The 19,500-nt window shown below is 34.1% G+C and overlaps 1 protein-coding gene across 4 annotated transcripts in view; it reads left to right on the forward strand.

The window, feature by feature from the left end:
• The window catches only part of LOC129243955 (protein Skeletor, isoforms B/C), a 41,114-nt gene that overhangs the window by 9,339 nt on the left and 12,275 nt on the right, over nt 1-19,500 (forward strand). For all 4 annotated transcript variants that reach the window (XM_054881451.1, XM_054881469.1, XM_054881459.1 and 1 more), the window contains 3 exons: nt 11,679-11,828; nt 11,972-12,322; nt 14,756-15,015. In XM_054881451.1, the coding sequence (XP_054737426.1) occupies nt 11,679-11,828; nt 11,972-12,322; nt 14,756-15,015 (761 nt within the window). The remainder of the gene's footprint in view (nt 1-11,678; nt 11,829-11,971; nt 12,323-14,755; nt 15,016-19,500) is intronic.

Below are 19,500 nucleotides of genomic sequence, written 5' to 3' on the forward strand. Positions count from 1 at the left end.
AGGTTTTGTCATAGTACCTGCGGCTCCGGCCTCATTTAGCATAACACGACCGGAGTCAACAAATTTTTTATTAAACAAAAATTTTCCTAATATCCCTAGCACACATGAATTCATACTTAGCCTTCTCTCGTTTATGTAAATCTGTTTTCTTGATAAGCCAATTTATCTGCTTTAAGTACAACGTTTTACACTTTATTTTAGTGTGATTGCATAAATCGTAGATATAATATATTAATTGAAATTTTGTTCGTTAGTCAAATGACTTTTGTTGGAAAAAACTGTATTTTGCTTTCTACATTTCTGCTTACACACAACCTTCGCGTTCACTTCGCTTTTACGCAACTCGAGAAATGCAGAATGAAACTTTATCAGCGAAGTCTTTGACATGTAAAATGGGTATATGGCGTAATAGTAACTGCGTTTATTAAATTTGTATTTATAATAATTATACACAATATCATAATTTACGTTTACGCTTGAAAATTTGGGAGTTACCCAATATTGCACACCGTCTTCTATGTGACGCTTGTTACGAACCGCTGCTGTCAAATTTGTGGGGACGCAAAAGTTTTCATGATAGCGGATTGCTTTGCTATTTGAGTCCAAAACTGTTCAAAAACATAAAAAAATAGTTAAAGCGATAAACATTGAATGCTCTTCAGTGAAGTGCTTACGGAAGAAACCTGATTTTCAGTTTAAAAATTCTCAAAGAGAAATTTCTTAAACTTGAAAAATACGACGATCTGTTTTGTACAAGTAAAAATTTGCGATTTTGCGTCAAGTGGATATATCAATTTGCTTTGAAGAGGCAAATGTTACTTTGAGTATGGTTTTATAAAATTTTACTATAATCCGTACGTTCGTAAAATTACTAATATACTATATTATATATCTTCGATTGATAATCTGTGATTTCATTTGCCTTACTTTGTGATATTTAATGCCGAACCAATCTTGAGGAACATTTGTTTTTGCCAGCCGTTGACGAAATGAGGGGAAAGGTAATCACTGTTGAATCCGCACTTCTAAATTATGTTGCAAGATCGGGTGAAAATGAAAATATCTGAACGAAACTTTGTACATGCTGCCCTTGTTCCAAGATAGGTTTGTATCGAAAATAAAAAAAACAGGCACTAATCACGTCCACCTTCGATACAATTCAAGAATTAGTCATAATTTCAAAAAATACGATATTTCAGCAATTGAAAAGTAAATTTACAAAAATTAAAAAAAAGGTGTGGTACTAATAGTGAGGGGGGCACATACGTGTGTACACAGCATATTTAGAAGAACATGAGCAAAGGATGTTCTGTTAACTCTGTCTTAATAAATTCATAACCCGAAATTTCTGGTAAAGCAATTGTGTTGTCAATATCACTCCAGGTATTGCATATTGAATTGTATAAATTCCATTTATTGGCAGTATTTTACCGTACGCGTACAGTTTTGCCCTTCTGTATAGCTGCGAGCGAATAGTTTTGTGCCATTCAGCTTATGCGCCGTGCGAAAATTATTGAAATTTTGATTTCACCTTCACATACAAGACGTCTTGATTTTTTTATTCAATATAATTTTTACTGCTTGCACTTATATACTGACTGATGTTTGCCTGTATGTACGTAGGCATTTACATCTATTGTATTTATGTACATCTGCATGTACATATTTATATATATTACATATACGTACACCATATGTACATATGATGAGCTCAATGCAATTTGCACATTACTGTCTCTGCTTTTCAATGCTCGTCAATCGCAACAAGTTTATTATCACTTGCAAGTTTATGCTACGAGTATTGTTTGGATGTTTTTTTCAACAGTTTTTGTGTTTTTGCTTGGCTATTGTAATTATTATTTTGATACTTGTTTCGTGTTTACTAAAGTTAACCATATTTAAATACATATGTAGTTGGAATTCGGTTTAATTGCAATCGATTTCTAAAACACTAAGAAGATTAGATACATACATACACACGTATGCAGGCAAAACTGGTTCTGAGCACAAGCCTTATCAAATATGGAAAGGTTTATTAAAAAGCGTACATACTCATATACATATGTAAAATAAAGATAAATATTTAAGACCCGACTGAGAATCTGTATTTTTCTTTCATGCATATCGGATGCAGACTAAATCTGGTTTTTGACACTACTAGATACTGTTAACTGTCCAAGAGCTGAATAGGTTGGTGAGGGACTATCATCCGGAAGTGCACAGGTTCGAGACCGCGACCACGAAGCACTTGGTAGAAACAGTGCCAAATCTCTGAGTGTATTTCTGCCACGAAAAAGCTGCTAATAGAAAATCATTTACCGTTTGGAATCGGCTTAAATCAACATCAAAACGCGCACCACAAATAGGAGGATATCCTTTGCTAAACACCAAATAAAGGGTGAAAACCCTGCCCTATACATATACATAAACATTTGTAAACTTCATTAGTATACATTTCATCATGGAACGCTACACACTTGAGCAACGATTGCAAATCGTGCAAATTTTTTATGAAAATAATCGTTCTGTTGCTGCTACTTTAAGAGCATTACGGCCATTTTACGGTCCATTTAACAATCCATCCCGTTTTGGGGTTATGTGAAGTCATTGGTCTACAGTAACAAGCCGGCGACGATTTGTGAGCTCAGAGCCAATATTGAAAGCGAAATTGCTGGAATTTCGGCCGATTTATGCAAAGGAGCGGTCGAAAATTGGGTTCAACGAATGGACTTCGTAAAACGTGCACGCGGTGGTCATGCAAAAGAAATCGAATTTCATACTTAAATGTATATGTTCAAACTCGATAATAAAAAAAAAATTAGCTAAAAAAGTCAAACCGTTTGTGTTTTATTCAAAAAAGTTCAAAAGTTGAAGCGCTCTTACTGAAAAACCCTATATATGTATGTATATAATTTTATCAGACGACTATCTATTATTCGGCGCGTCGCTGCCAAAACCTATAATGAGTATACTTGTTGAAATGTAATCATTTATTAATGAGAGTCCATTCAAGAGCTGTAGGATATGCAATATTTTTTTGTTTTATTATGAAAATGGCTACGTTCCTCCAGTACTCCCTGTTGTGGCGATAGATATATCTGTGCGTATTTTCCTCTTATTACAATATCTTAATGCTGTATGTCACGAAATTTGGAAAACCCGTGATATTAGTGTGCAGGTTGAAACCAAATGTTGTTGCATTATATTCGTTCGGTACTTACTTTTTGTTTGCTGTGATCACTTACCAATTTCCGATCACTTTTTGGTAATATCAAGACATTGACATTAAATTATTTCGAAATCATGCAATATTTAAAAATTGGTTTGCATGAGAGGTTCCACGCCTTCTTTATCAATACCACCTACTTTTCATAATTATTAAGGCATTGATGTATGATATTACGCATCTGTGCCTAACCCCATTACTCTACAATAAATGATTTCGGAACTATGTAATTTTAAAAACTGGCCTTTATGGGAAATGCCATGCCCCATTTACCATTATCATCTACTTATAAATATTATATTATACATCTCTGCGAAACCATAATACTCGAAACTAGGGGTGGGACTATTCGAATAAAAATTATTCGAATAATAAAATCTTTTATTCGAGAGGTATTCGTAATTCGAATAATATTTATTCGAATTTTTTATTCGTTTATTCGAATAATGCTATTTGAATACCTCACTATTCGAATACCTCACTATTCGAATACCTTACTATTCGAATACCTTACTATTCGAATACCTTACTATTCGAATACCTTACTATTCGAATACCTTACTATTCGAATACATCACTATTCGAATACTTCACTATTCGAATATTTTTGGTAAATATTTATTTAGATTAGCGGACTACTAATCGGGTTATGTACAAGTGCATGCACCATGAGAAGGGCCAATGTAATTTTTATATTTTTAAAAGCATTTTCTCCCTGATGTAAATGAATATATAGTGAGGTATTCGAATAGTAAGGTATTCGAATAGTAAACTATTCGAATAGTGAGGTATTCGAATAGTAAGGTATTCGAATAATGAACTATTCGAATTATTTGAAACGAATAGTATTATTCGTTTTATTCGAATAATGTTTATTCGAATATTATTCGAAAATAATCCCACCCCTACTCGAAACTATATAAGTACAATAATAATGAATTGGTTTATATGAGGGCTGCCACGCCTCATTTACCAATGCCGCACGTTCTTCGGAATTATTCAGGTATTAATATTTTATGTCCTTGTACAAAATTTCTGTATCCAGGCACGAATGGTTCCGAAAATATTGGTTTGTATGGGAGGTGTCACACCCATAGCATATCATGACGATGTAGATAATTTGAGAAAATTTTCTTTTATAGGTACGTCACATCGATTCGGTCCAAATTGCTAAAGAAGAGCGAGAAGAGTGAGAAAAATGGTATGCCAATCGACAAGAAATGTGTGAAATCGAATCAACAATTCTTTGTGGCAACATTAAGAAGAGTAAGCATTAAAACTAAAATGTGTATACAGAAATTTTAATATTGGTAAACAGCTATTTTTTTTAATGAACACAAGCTGTAAATAGACATGATTTTTTATTAATGACAATAATTCACCAGTAAAGTTCCTTAGATTAAAAAACTGTTTGCCTACAAAAAAATTTTTGGTTAGGGCTGCCACCAGAACTGCCAGCAAATAGATCGTGTTTGTTTGTTTTTAAAATAAACGCATAACAACCAACTAAATCGACCAATTTCGTTGATTTTTCAAATTAAAGTGTTGGAAGAGTCCAAAATTTTTCGTTATCTGCTGAAGAAATAGGGGACAAATTCCTGTTTGCATACACATATAGTACATGCCAATTTAGTGAGAAAATCTGGGATACAACAAACCGATGATCAACTCGCAACTTGGAACGAAATGAAATGTCCACTTTGTTTTGCTTTCGTAATTACAATCAACAAGGTACAACGTCAGTTGTTGCAAATTCGTGGAATCAATTTGGAGTATCCATTTTTCTCACACGAGCTCCTCCTGCTATTTGTGGCGTGGATTTTTTGGCGTTATTTCACAAATGAAAGGACCCACGGTATTAAGCCCACTCCGAACGGCAGATATTTTTTATGACGAGGTTTTTCGTGGAAACTCAGAGGTTCACTTTGGTGTTTCACGGAGATTCGAACTTACGTTCTCCGAGTTCCGAGTGGTACTCACGCACCAACTCATTCGGTTTACGGCGCCTATATTACACCCTTCAAATTATGTTTCGTAAAAATGACAATATCCACTTTCTGAAGGCCGATTTTATCAACTAGGTCTATGTGCGGCTATACTCAAAAAGCGGTGACAAATGTGCGTCATTAAGATTGTCCAGATTTTGTAATAATTTGTAGCTTTATTGCATAATAGAGAGAAGTAAGTAATAAGTTGTTATTATTCATTATCAAATTACGTGGTAATGTACCCTTAAACTACTCAATTTATATACGTAGAGAACGGACCATAAGTACATACAGATTTTCGGAATAAGGGCCTAAGGAATATACTGTTCAAATTTGGTTGCAATCCATTCGTTCGTTTTTGAGCCACGCTTGAACAAAGAAAATTACATTAGATTGCCATGATCTTCATAGGGTTAATTTCAAATCTTCATATTTAGAAATCACTACTAAATAAAAAAGTGAGTTAATTAACGTCTTTTCAATTGCTTGGACTATAATACATGAAAAAGGAAAATACATTTATAAATGAAAAATTTTGAAAAATTATTAATAAAATATGGGCTGAAAAGTTCAGGTCCTAAAAAAGAAAACACGTATTTTCGATTGCAAAAGTAGCACCAATCTTAGGACAATAACTCGCGAACTAATGAGTAAAATATTATGACATTTTATTTTTTTTAAGTTTAGTACGCAGTAAGTACTAAACTGAAAAAGAGGTGAATACAAAATACTAGTGGAACCTATGTGTTAGGCCCGGGACTTTTCAGCCCATGTGCTACATAGTAAATAAACAAATATTTAAGATCGATGCTGAACATTAGTAAAAATGTTTAGCAGCCAATATACATGCCACTCATACGCAACTATGTGCATGCAATATTATAATATAATTATTAAATATAAAATTATATGTAACTTAAATTAAAATCGCTATTTATTATAGGGCATTGGTATAAATATAGATCTCAAAAACATTACCAGGCACGAAAAAAATTTAATAACATTAATGAGCGTGGTCTCCAGCTCAATGCCAAGAGAGAATAACGATCAGCAATATTCCATTTCATTTGTTACAGAAACCCTTTTATTCGAGTATTTGTACCGAAATTGAATAGATCACGTCTGCTGACTACCACGGTTGTCAATCAATTCGACTAGAAAACAGGTGAGAGTGATGTCAAAGTAGACGATCGAGAATACTTACGGACTATTGATATCCCTATTCCCGAATTAGTGACCAACGAGCAAGGCGCACAAGTTTTGTGCAGAGGAAATAAAATCCATTAGCAATTTTTTAGACGTCGGGGAAGAATACGTGTAATAAATTGTTAAAAATGCCTCTTGTCTTGCAAGTATTATTAAATAAATATAGCGGCGAGTTTAAAATACTAGCGTAATTCGCAATCAAGTGCAAGTGACCTGGCCTCTATGGAATGGATAGTGTAGCTTCTCTCATTTTCATTCATTTTCTTCAAATATAAAATTCTCAACAACCGATTTTCAATTGAGAGATAATCAATTTTTAACAAAGCATAAGACAAATTAACTCACTATGTTTTCAGTGAAGCGTTGCTCTATCGAAGCCTTCCTCACCACTATACCTATTTCTTACTTTAAAAAGCTAGACCACATTTCTATGGCACATTTGCTACTTTGTATATTTTAACAACAATTTCCATCCCATAATGCAACACTTAACGATAGTCGGGTAGTGGTGGATCCACAGAACTAACAACAGTTGATATTTATTTCTATAGAGCAGTTAGTGATCAACGTAAATCCGTAGGCAGTATCAGCTCATTCCAATTGTATCATTACTTATAGGCTTACATAATGCGCTAATGACATACTTGGAGTGCAATATCAGAGCAATATTTATGTACTTACTATATACCTACATATTTATAAAAAGTTGTGTACAAATTTAGTAGTTGCGTCACGTCACAGGGCGATTTGGCTTGTATAAAAAATCAGTGACAAAGTCTACAGTAAGTGGAGAGTTTAATCAAACATTACCAAAATCATAATAAAACGCATTTATTGTTTTCGACGCTGTTCCGAATTTTAGATATCATTGAAAGTATGCGTGCAGTAATCCCATTGAATTAAAGTCTGGCTCGCTTACTTTCGATGATATTGGTGGTTGTGTGTAGCTGAACAAAAACTATCTGATGACGGTGGCCACCTACTTAAGACGCAATGTCTGAATGCTGTCGTCACCATCTGCACGATCTGTTTCTAGTACATCTGACAAGGTCAGCCGATGATCCATTAGTCCCCTATCGTTTTTTAATTTTATGAAAATCTTGTCTTGAAAATTTTGTTGATTAATTTTAATTACCTCTTAAATCGAGGAAACGTCATAAACGCTGCCTCTACTTAGGTAACTGTTTGTAATTGGCACCTGTTTATTCGATCAGAATTTAAACTTTGAGGTCGCTGATTTCAAATCCGATGCCAGTTTGTCAAAATTCAAAATGACGGACGCTTGAGCTAAAATCATCACACTGTACACTGAAATTTAGGGGTTAACCCCAACTTATTCAATGCTATTTATTATTGTTTTTTTAGAACTTACACATATGGTAATTGTAGTGTAAGATTCGAGCTTTAATTTGGCATAGGTTGAAGTGTCTACCATATCAGGGTTTTGAGTAAAAAAAAACGATTTTATGGGGTTATCGAAATCCGTAAAGGCTTAAATGTACCTTATGTCAAAGACAAGAACAACAAAGCATCTCGAAAATATCTGTCCATGGAAACTTGGTAGCGATAAATTCACTAGCATGCTTGCACATAGCATCTTCCAAATAGATTTGAGGTAATATAATAAACTGTATTTGCTGCAAATGAAATTGTTGCACAATAATTGATTGAGATCTAGTAAGACCCATCAATTATGACATAATTTGTATACCTACAGATTTATATTTTAAAAATTTGCTGATTGTCAACTGATAGATTTTCAAATAAAATATATCATAAAAAAGGAATGTTACGACGATGTTTGGATTCGATGGTCATAGTAGCATCTACGGTAAGTCATGAGAGGAGGTGAGTTAGTTCCTTAGAGAGCAGTTCAACGATGAATTTGTTGCCAACAACATATCTTGTCGTGTCTTGAAAGTATTTTTCGCAAGTAACATATTTATCGGGAGCGTGTCATTATTCTGTATTACAAAATTCTGGTTGACAAAATTCTGTAAATTGCAAAAAAATTCTGCTTTTTAAAATTCTGCTTTTTTAAAATTCTGCTTTTTAAAATTCTGCTTTCTAAAATTCTGCTTTTTCAAAATTCTGCATGTTTAATACGAAAAATTCTGCTTTATTCGAGTTTTGTGATTTTCGTCATACAAGAAGTAACAAAATAAACATTTACTCCATAAATATACATATGTATATGTTTAAGCGATAACAATATTTTAGTTTAGCCAAGTACAATATTTTTTTGGATTCTTTTTAAATATGTAGTGTGACTTAATTCATTTCTTTTCTTAATAATTCTTAGCAGCTGTTCGTTTTGTTTAGAAGAGTTCTACGCAAAAATACTGTGGATTGCGTAGCCGGAGTTGGACTGATGAGGGTTATTTTTTTGAAGCGTGGCCGAAGGCCGCCCACGCGAAAAGGAGTTCTACGCAAAAATACTGTGGATTGCGTAGCCGGAGTCGGACTGATGAGGGTTATTTTTTTAAAGCGCGGCCGAAGGCCGCCCACGCGAAATAAGTTCTACGCAAAAACACTGTGGATTCTATCGAAACTGAAGAAAAAATTATTATTATTATTATTATATTATTATTATTTTTTATTTAATATCTCGAATAATAATAAAAAATAATAATAATAATAAATTAAATAATTACATTCCCTCTTTAACATTGTTAACATTATATAATATTTTAATACAGAATTTTGTAATACAGAATTTTGTAATACAGAATTTTGAAAGCAGAATTTTAGAAAGCAGAATTTTAAAAAAGCAGAATTTTAAAAAAGCAGGATTTTAAAAAGCAGAATTTTGTTTTTAGAATTTTGTACATACAGAATTTCGCGCCTCGTCAATCAATCAGTGTCAACAGACGTGGTGTACGATGCAAACTGTGGTAACCACAAACATTATACAAATTCATAATTAGATAAATATCAGTTGATTGTCAAAGTTTTTGCCAACTGAAATCACCTGAGTACGCATTTTGAAAAAAGGAGTGCCGCATTGAACATTCAACCAAACACCTCTCAGAAGAAATGCCAATAAAAGCAAATGATGCGTAAAAAAATGGAAATTCAAAACCAAGCATTTAGAAATTGGAATTCATGAATACTATTGTGGATATTTTGTTTGTTCCCAATTTCCGGCTATGTTTTATATCCTCTCAAAAATTTTATGGGAAATGGCAGACCTACGGATGAGTAATTGTGAAAATTTAAAATTTTTGGTCAATAACATTTTTTATGAGTTTATTAAAGCAGTGCTGTCGAAAACACTCACATTATATTGAAAACAACCGTTTGAAAGAGTATATCTTTAAAAAATATATTGCATAAATGGTTGTAGTTGTTCGTTGTTTTAAGTCAATTGAAAATCCGATACCCCTAAATTGATCACACTTTACTGCTTCTGCTTTAATGCTTTAAAACGTGTTCAATATCGTTCATGTAAATAATATTAGTGTGGGGAAAAAGGAAAATCCATTATTTTCTCGGTAGATGGCTGTAGTGATCGACATCTCGTAAAGTATTGATCAAACAATTTAAAGTGTACGCTCGACATTTCACTCTAAAAAAATATTTTACTGTTTTTTGCTTGTTCCATTCAGTTGTGAGTTACAGGATATTAACAATGGGAGTCATTACATATTACAGTTTTTCTTTGATAAAGGCGAAAATGCATACCAGGCGGCCGAAATCGTGAATGGTGTTTATGGGCCGATACTGTAACAGCTAATTACGTGCAATTTTGATTTCGTCGATTTCCTTCAGGCATTTTTGATGTTAAAGAAAATGTCAATGATGTGAAAATTGTCGATAAAATCACAGAAGTAATCGAAGTTGACCTACATGTTAGTAGTCGTAGCATCGCTCAGGAGCTAAAGATCGACCATTTAAACCATTTGCGCAAAAATTGTACGCAAAAATAATGGATTTCTTTTTCCTCAACCTAATATATAGTAGAGCACCTGAGATGGACTCTATGGTAGCTATTTCGATTTTTCCAAAACCAGAGACGCATTCATAAGCCGGAGCTACTTGGAGAATTGACATATCAGGGGCTTTTGATAACACTTCCTATGAGGCAATCTATAATGCCCTATATCTAAAGGAGGTACCTGAACCCATCACTAGATGGATAATATTCATGCTGAAATCTAGGACGATCAGCACCGAGCTAGGAAGAACAATCAAATCTATCAAAGCCACAAGAGGTTGCCCTCAAGGAGGCGTACTCTCTCCTCTTTTGTGGACTCTAGTCATAGATGAACTTCTCCACAAACTGAACAACCTAGATTTTCACACTCAGGGCTACGCTGATGACCTAGTAGTTTATGTATTAGGCTGGCATGAGGAAACCATTTCGGATCGCATGTAGCAAGCCCTTACAATAATAAACAAATGGTGCACGGTAAAAGGGCTTTCCATTAACCCATCCAAAACAGCACTTGTACCGTTTACTAGGAGAAGGAACATAAATCTCAAATGTCCGACCCTTAATGGAACAACACTTCAACTCTCGACAGAAGCGAACTATCTTGGCGTCAGTCTTCACAAAACGCTTACGTGGAATTCCCACATTGAGAGAGTTACTTCAAATGCCACAAGGGCAATTCTAAAGAAGTTTTCACTTCAAAAACAGGAAAATGGCGTCACAGTATTGGACTGGCCTTCCCAGTCCCCAGACGCCAACCCCATTGAAAATGTGTGGGCTGCTATGAAAACGCATCTTGCCGGAAGGCCAGACCACGTAAAGTGAAAATATCACGTGCGTCAAGTTCGCAAAATCTCGTCCTGTTTGTCGACGAGCTGCGCAGAAAAGCTGGTTCAAAGCATGAAGAAGATGCCAGGCTATACTCGACAACGATTAAGACTAAAAAATACATCTTTTATACTTCATGAATAATCGCGGCTCCTTTTTCTGACACAGACTGTATATCATTTTCAGAAAATTCGTCTTCATATAAGGGAAAGTACCTTCAACCGTTCCGGAGATCAGAGCGATCCGGCATAAAAAAAAACGCTAACAAACATTATTTTTATTTTTAAACGGTCTTATTATAAGCATATTCTGTTACACCCCTTAAGTCATAATCAATCATTATTTTGTTTTAGTTGATTAATTAATTTATTCATCGGATTTTATTAATAGAATGTTATTTTTTAAGCTTGGTTGAAATTAATTCATTTAGTAATATATTTATGTGATTTTTGATTGTCAATAGATGTATTTTAATTTCAATCATGCTTTTTTCTAGTTCCCGCTCCAGCAAACGCTTCATTTCCCTATTATGGTGCTAAAATTGGGGCATTAACACGGCTGCATCATGGAGTTTCAGGAGATGTATACGCCGTTGACTCTCGCACACTTTTTATTAAGAACTTTAATTATGATGGCGAGGCACCTGGTAAATTTAGATACATACATACTTATACAAAAATTCATTTAGAAAATTTTACAAATATAGAATTTTCGAAAATTATAATAAAGCTAATAAATAAATATGTTTTAATATACAAAATTGACATTAAAAATTGTTGTTCTACGTAGCTGCCTACTTCTACGTAGGCAACACGCCCAAACCCAGCAACGATGGAGCTCAACGCCTGCGTGATGAGCGCGGCGGGGACACTGCACTCACTCGCCGATATCGTAACAAAGACATAACACTTCCGTTACCCGATGGTAAAACACTGCGTGACATTAAATGGTTTTCAGTGTGGTGCGATGAATTTGCCGTTAATTTTGGTGACGTTTCCATTCCGAGTGACTTGGACTTCCCTAGACCACAGAAGATCGCATCCCTGAAGGGCGTGCATGCAGTATCCTCAGATAATATTGTAATTGTTGATGCGCAAACACTTTTAATACCTAACTTTAGTTACGATGGGGAGGCGCCAGGTGAGTAAAACAAATTTTATTGCATCTTAAATTAATAAATTTTCACATGGTGGTCCATATAGTGTTTTAGTGTTAGGAAACATTTAACGTTGTGTAGCGTTTATAGAAAAGAAGCCAAAATAATATGTTCTTTCGAAGCTCATTTCCATATCAGTGGCTTTGTTAACAAGCAAAACTTCCATATCTGGTGATCGAGGAACTTGCACGTGATCGTCAAGAGGCCGGCCAATCCATCCAGGATAGTGGCAAATTAGTGTTTAGCGTTCCCATGACAGTCGGTTCTACGTAACCGGAACGACCAGCAGCATTCGTCGTTTATGCATGGGGAATGTGTATGCTGCTACAACAACAACAACAACAACGACATCCAGGATAGTGGCAATTTAGTCAGAGTTTTGGAGCAATGGCATCTTTAGCCGATTTGTCTTTGAAAATGCTGCTCAAAACGCCATTTCAGTCAACCGTAATCGCTTGACTTTCGGACGAAACGAAATCGAAGACATAATCTTGGACGACCTTTGGCTTTAGCGGTGCTTTAGGATGGCGTGCAATGTCATACAACCCATGGCGCAATCGATCACCCCGGAGCGGCAGTTTATGCATTGATGCATTGAAGGGCTGATATTCTGCAAACAATCGATTAATGATTCAGGTCTTTAAAACGAATATCAAGCAAGCCATTCATGAGATGCGAGTCCAGCTGAAACGGCCACATGAATGTTGTCCCATGTTGTATCCTATTGGAATATTTGCTCTTTCGAATACACCGCAAATAATTTTTTTAATTAAAAAAATACTATATGGACCACTCTGTGCGTAAATGTGTGTGTACAAGGGCTTAGTCAGCTAACCACAAAGGGGATGGGGACGAAACTTTTTCTAAATATTCCAATCTATTTACAATAAATTTATAAACATATAAAATAATTATAACAAGTTATAGCGACTTTTTTTCGAATTCATCTAAAAAAACATTTTTTTATTTCTGCCTCATTTTTAACAGCCCACTTTTTATAGGCACTTAGCATACATAAATCTTGAAAGAAAAAATATATTTATAGTATTTGTTAATTTTAAAAGGAAATTTATTTATCATTTAGGCGAGACTCCGTCGTAGCAGTTGGCTACCAAGTCATTACTCTTATTAGAGTGCTAGAAGAACGTTCCATTGTAGTTGCATTGTAGAGCATTATAATTTAAGCAAAATTCGACTGCTAGCTTGATTTCTCATAAGAACAAACGGGATTCGTATTTTTCTGGTTTTCACAAGAATTGTACCACCATTCCATTCTTTATACCCTCTAAATTATAAAAAACTTCGTCATAGCAAATTTTGATTTGAGCATGCAACACCAACTGATAATGGCCGTTGCCCCTTGGAAGGCAATTTGAGTGTATTTCTGCCATGAAAAAATTTCTCACAAAGCCCCATTTCCCGTTCGGAGGCGTCATAAGACTCTAGACTTATCCATTTGCAGGCTCGACCAAACACCCAATAATTGTGCAAGTGCGAATTATATACATATATACATACATATATAAATAAATAAGTCAAAAAGGATAATTAGCTCTGTTTTTTCACAACACTCGGTATGGTAATTCCAACCCCGGATGGGAGAGAAACTCATGCTCGGGCCACCGGGCCTCTGTAACGTGTTCCGAGCGAAGATAGCCGCAATCAAAGAAACAGCTTATTAACCGCTCACTTATGTAAGAGCAATCAGGGTATTAAATATCTATTCCGACAGCCCTGGACTCGATGATGGTGCTGCGAATGCCTGTCTCCTCTTTTGGCCGCATCCGAATTCTTTGATATTAGACTCGTCAGAGTGCCTGGTAACAGGGATACTTCTGGGTGGATAAGCCAGCTAGACAGAGGACCTGTAAAGTGATTTCTCTTTGACTGCCTGTAGGTTACTCCTAGAAAGGTGTGCGGTTTTACCAGCCATTATACGGGAGTACATATACTCGTTATTACTTCGAGTCGTTTTTGTGGATACTGTTGAGGGATGATCAGCCCTACATATTAAGACCTATTGATTGGTCAATCGATCAACATCCCACACTGTCCTCTCTGCCGTGCTCTTTCCGCTCTTCTTCCTATACATGGTATTACAAAGAACGAATTTGATTTTTCCTCCAAGTGGGCCCTCTTCGGATAACCAAACCTTGATGTTGATCGGTTACGAATAAGAATAAGCAATAACATTAGCTTTATCAAAACAACCATGACCTTCCAGGGTTCCAATTGGAAATAAATGACAAAGGTATTATTAAAGAAGGTTTAATGGGTCTTATATGTTGCTAGCATGTGAAGGGGGGAAACCGCCTCCTAATGGAATGCCCGTATCTACATACTTTTATGTGCCCTTTTTTTATAACGCAATTGTATTTGCTTAAGACTTATTTTATTTTTATTTCTTAATATTGCAGATGCAAAATTCTGGGTTGGCCGCGGGCAGCGGCCTAGTCCTCAAGGGCTTCGTATACCCGATGAGAATGGCAAAGAAATTCCACTTCGTCGCTACGATCGCAAAACTATTGTGCTCACTCTACCCGACGATTTGACTATTTTCGACATAGGGCACTTTGGTGTGTGGTGTGAGGCTTTCACCGTCGACTTTGGTCATGTTCGTATACCCGAGGGATTGAACGTGCCACCGTCCCTGAAAATGCTTGGGATTAGTCCACAGGTAAAAAAGCACGTGCATGCATTACGTTTAACGGTTTAAGACGATAGCGTAGAAAAGCTGCATTGCCGCACTGCTAATTATAATGTTTTATATTCACTTCATATATTTAAACAGTGAAACTTCTCTAACTTAGACTTCCCTAGCGAGAATTACTGCATAATAAAATGGTTTAAGGCAACAGAGAAAGGTTTTTTCAACAGTGGATGGTATCATAGTTCTCTGATGTGACAGTATGTACTTAGTACTTTACACGACTGAAGTTAATGAAGCCGTTTAGATAGTCTCTAAAGTGATTACAGTAATACATATTTAAATTATACATGTATCAACTATCTCTAAACTTTATTTCCTTCTCTAATCGATGAAGCAAAATGACTACTTTAAAATCATAAATCACAATCCCTGCGGTGCATGTTTGTTATATTGCAACTTTATTGCCACTAGAAAAAAACATAGACGATATATTGGTTAAAAAAAGAGACCGTTTTCTTAAAAATAACAGGTGAAAGAAATACATTCCAATGAAGTTAAGTTAAATTAACCCACTGTAGGAACTCATTTGGGTTTTTTTAATACACATCCCAGTTTTTCGTATCTAACCTCAAGAGAATACTAACGAGGTACTGGGCTATGAGCCATATTGTCGCCTGATTCTGTATAACCTGTAGAGATGAGGAAGAGGTAGGATCCACCCATAACTTTCTCGCAAATTAAATCTTCTTGGAAATTTATTGTTTATTTATGTAATTAATTAAGCCATGGAATACGTATGAATATTTTTAAAAGCTATGTACCCACTGGATGATGAAGGGGTATTCTACTAAGTATTACTGCGCAATATACGAGTATAACGCTCGTTAGGACATATCTCTTTGAGAGGGTAGAGATATGACACATTTCTACTATAATGAAAAACCATGTCATTGAGGAACATCACAAATAAGAATACTAATACAAGAGAAGATTTTATATTCGAGTAAATGTTAGCCACAGAAGAGCCTAGGCCGATTTATTAGCGCTTTTGAGCTAATTGTAAAAAAATACACATACATGTACATACTTATATGTAATGGGTAAACTCACAGCTTAAATACTTTTTTAGCTTGACTTGCAAACAAATTTTAAACAAAAACCGCTTACTCTGTTCCACTAAATTAGTTGATTTATTTGTAAATATTAATGCAGTTTTCAATTCAAATCAGTTTATAATATATTGTATAAGTATAAGTAAATTAAACCAAATTCCTTGGAAATTGAAAAGTATTTATTTTAATCAGATTTTTTGAATTCGATATTTTGAATTTTTGGGATCAGGATTAATAAAATATAATCCTGAGGATATTAAACATACCGAGTTGGCGGGACTTGGCAGAATAGGCCGTAACCTCTTTTTATTACGGTAGCTCGACTTATTCCACCAAAGAATTTTTATAAAATCGTCCTATTTTTATTATCCTCATTCAAAGGGGTTGTATGATAGAAAACCCGTTTTGTTCTCCGATTTTATAAGCTAAATCCGATATTTTCAATATAGTTTAAAACGGTATAATCATCTGAGCGTATGTTTATATGCATTCACAATGCTACAATTAGCACTTAAGTTGTGCCCAAAAAACTAAGAATCTTCAAATATATAACGTTATACACAATATTATAAAAGGTCTTATGGACCCGAAAACTTATGCATCACTCACGGTGGAGAAAACATAGTAGATGACTCATACAATTAAGATCATTAGTCGTTTATTGATAAACTATTCCCAAGGCTTTTTTTTTCGCCGTAAAAAAAACTCAGACCCTCGGACCAGTACTCTTTTCAGCAAAGTTGATCCTTGAGGTAATTTCTTTCGTAATTATTAGCGCTTGGTCATGTTGAATAGCCAGTTACTTACTAGAAGGCTTACTACGATTTTATCTCATACTATTTTTCTGTGTTTGAAATTGTGAGTCATGGCTTCCTAAGAAATTAGTAAATTCAGAACCCAACTTTTTGAGAGTATTACAAGATTTTGCCAATGTTTTTATGTTTGAATTCAAAAACTCCTTCCACTTCAAAAATTAATATAGAATGATATTTTTGAGTGGTATGGTAGCATAGAATCATAATCTGTTTAAACAACAGATGGCTAATATGGTAACAAATTATAATTTCAAAAACTGTAAAGCGCGTTCAGAATGCTTCAGTCGTGTAAAGAAGTTACTTGAAGAATCTTGCTTGATACCATCGAACCCAAACTCATTTTCGGTCTTTGGGGAATTCTCGGTAAAGAAGTCTCACTATAGATGACTTAATTATGTAATACATATGTACGCACGTTTTGGTATGTGGGTGCAGATGTGATACGCGAATTGGCCATCTGGAAGCACATTCTAAAATTATTTAATTTTAATATTGCGTATACGCATTGTCATTTTACAGATATTAATTATTTATTTACATTTTACAATAAAAATTAAACCAATTTTAATATAAAAATTTGCCAAACTAAACTATGTTCAATGAATTTGATTATAATTTGTTTTCCTTTTATTATTGTATAAATCTTTGTTTATAACAGTTTGTATGCGTAGGTAGAAACATGTGAAATACTCATTTATAAGTCAACTAAATAAATATATATATACCTATGTATATTTCATGAAAATGTATAAAAATGTGTTTTGAATAATATTTTTCACTTTTTTGAGGATTATACAAAATGAAATTTTTCCATAACTAAAATGAGTACGAAATAAACATGAATTTGAATAAATAACATATTGTTTATAGATAATAATACACAAAATGAATATAATAATCGAATATACTGATTTGTTTTTTTTTTCAACTGTAGACTACAATTTTGTCAGAATTTTCTGTCATTTGTATTTATGCCTCTTTTGTTTCATTATGTCATTATTCACTCCGATCCTCTGTTCATTTTCTCTAAAATATGTTGGTTTATTTATCTTACTAACATTTAAAGTACTTATATTAAATTCTTTTCTATGCTTAGTTCAGTTAAAATTTGTAAAATACTTTCATTTTGTATGTTCAGACATCAAAAAAATGATTAAATTGTTCAAAAACACACAAACTTTATTGATATCTTACTGGATTCATGGAAACGCGATCCATTAATTACCATTCATAGACTGAATGGGCCAATAAATTTACCAGTGCATACATACATAAAATTTTGTATATATGTAATTCATCAGTGGCATACAACATTACATTACATTACAACATAAAATGTTTGTACACTATTGATCTAAACTAAAGCACCTCTTAATATGTTTATTATAACAGCCTAATTTTTGTATAAAACACCACCAAAAATATAAAAATAATTAAAATTTATTGTTTAACTACTTACGGAAACAAAAATAAGATCTATTCAACATTTTGTACATGCATGCATATATATATAAATAACGTTTGATAGTGAAAATTTAAAATATTGAGTGAGCAAAACTTCCCTTTTTTGTTATTGCCGTGAAGTTCGATGTATTTCTGCAAGCTTTAGAATCAATACGGTACATTGCGTACCAAATCAGAACAGATTATTCATTATTTGGACGTTTTGAATGCTATAAAATGCATGTCTTTGAGCCTATTCTACCTTTGGTCTCCCTTATTATTCCAACCACTTCTGGGCAAACAAATTGTGGTGGCACCTTGGCGACGTGCGCAATTATTCTGCCATAACAGCCGAAGTGTTTCGATCCCTAACAACTTCTGTTGAATTGGCTCATCGTAAAATATCCATATCGCCTCTTACTATCTTATATTCATCTTTTGATGTATCGCGATTAAATTTTTCTAGCAAGACATATATTCTGGCACAAAAAGCGATTTTTAACGACTTTTACGAAGTTCGTCCTTTAACAAAGTGTGATCACCACTAAGTTCGAAGTTTCAAGTAAATGCAATGACTCAAGGTGGGGTTTCATGACTAAAAGTCGAAGCGAATTGATAACTATTATTGGTTTGATCTAATATACATACTTGTAGAAGTTCAAAGTAAATCATCGCAGACAATTTTCACGATTTATTTCCATTTCATGAACAACGTAAATATTTCAAGTGGCTGTAAACATTCTTAGTGGGATTACCATTCAAAATATCAAACTTTACGATGGCAATATCAAGCTCCTATTTTATGCTGTGTAAAAAATGTATGGCGATTTCTACAGTGATACATATTCGTACAAACGCACTCCTAATTTTAGTTTCATAACCTTTTCTCTCTTTTCTCACTACATTGCTTACAGCAACTTTTAACTCATATTCTCTTTCAAACTAACGGGAATTTAAATTGCATGTTGTTGTTATACTTAAATCGTTGCATTTTAAATATAATACATAATACTAAAAATACGAACATATTCGTATAAACGCATCAACACAATTTTTAATATAGACATATTTACAGAACTTTTAATAATATTTGGTCCTCGATTTTTATTAATAACTTCAAAAATACATTTCGGCATTGATTT

The sequence above is a fragment of the Anastrepha obliqua genome, chromosome 1 (genome assembly GCF_027943255.1).
Source record: "Anastrepha obliqua isolate idAnaObli1 chromosome 1, idAnaObli1_1.0, whole genome shotgun sequence".
In the NCBI taxonomy this organism is placed as follows: domain Eukaryota; kingdom Metazoa; phylum Arthropoda; class Insecta; order Diptera; family Tephritidae; genus Anastrepha; species Anastrepha obliqua.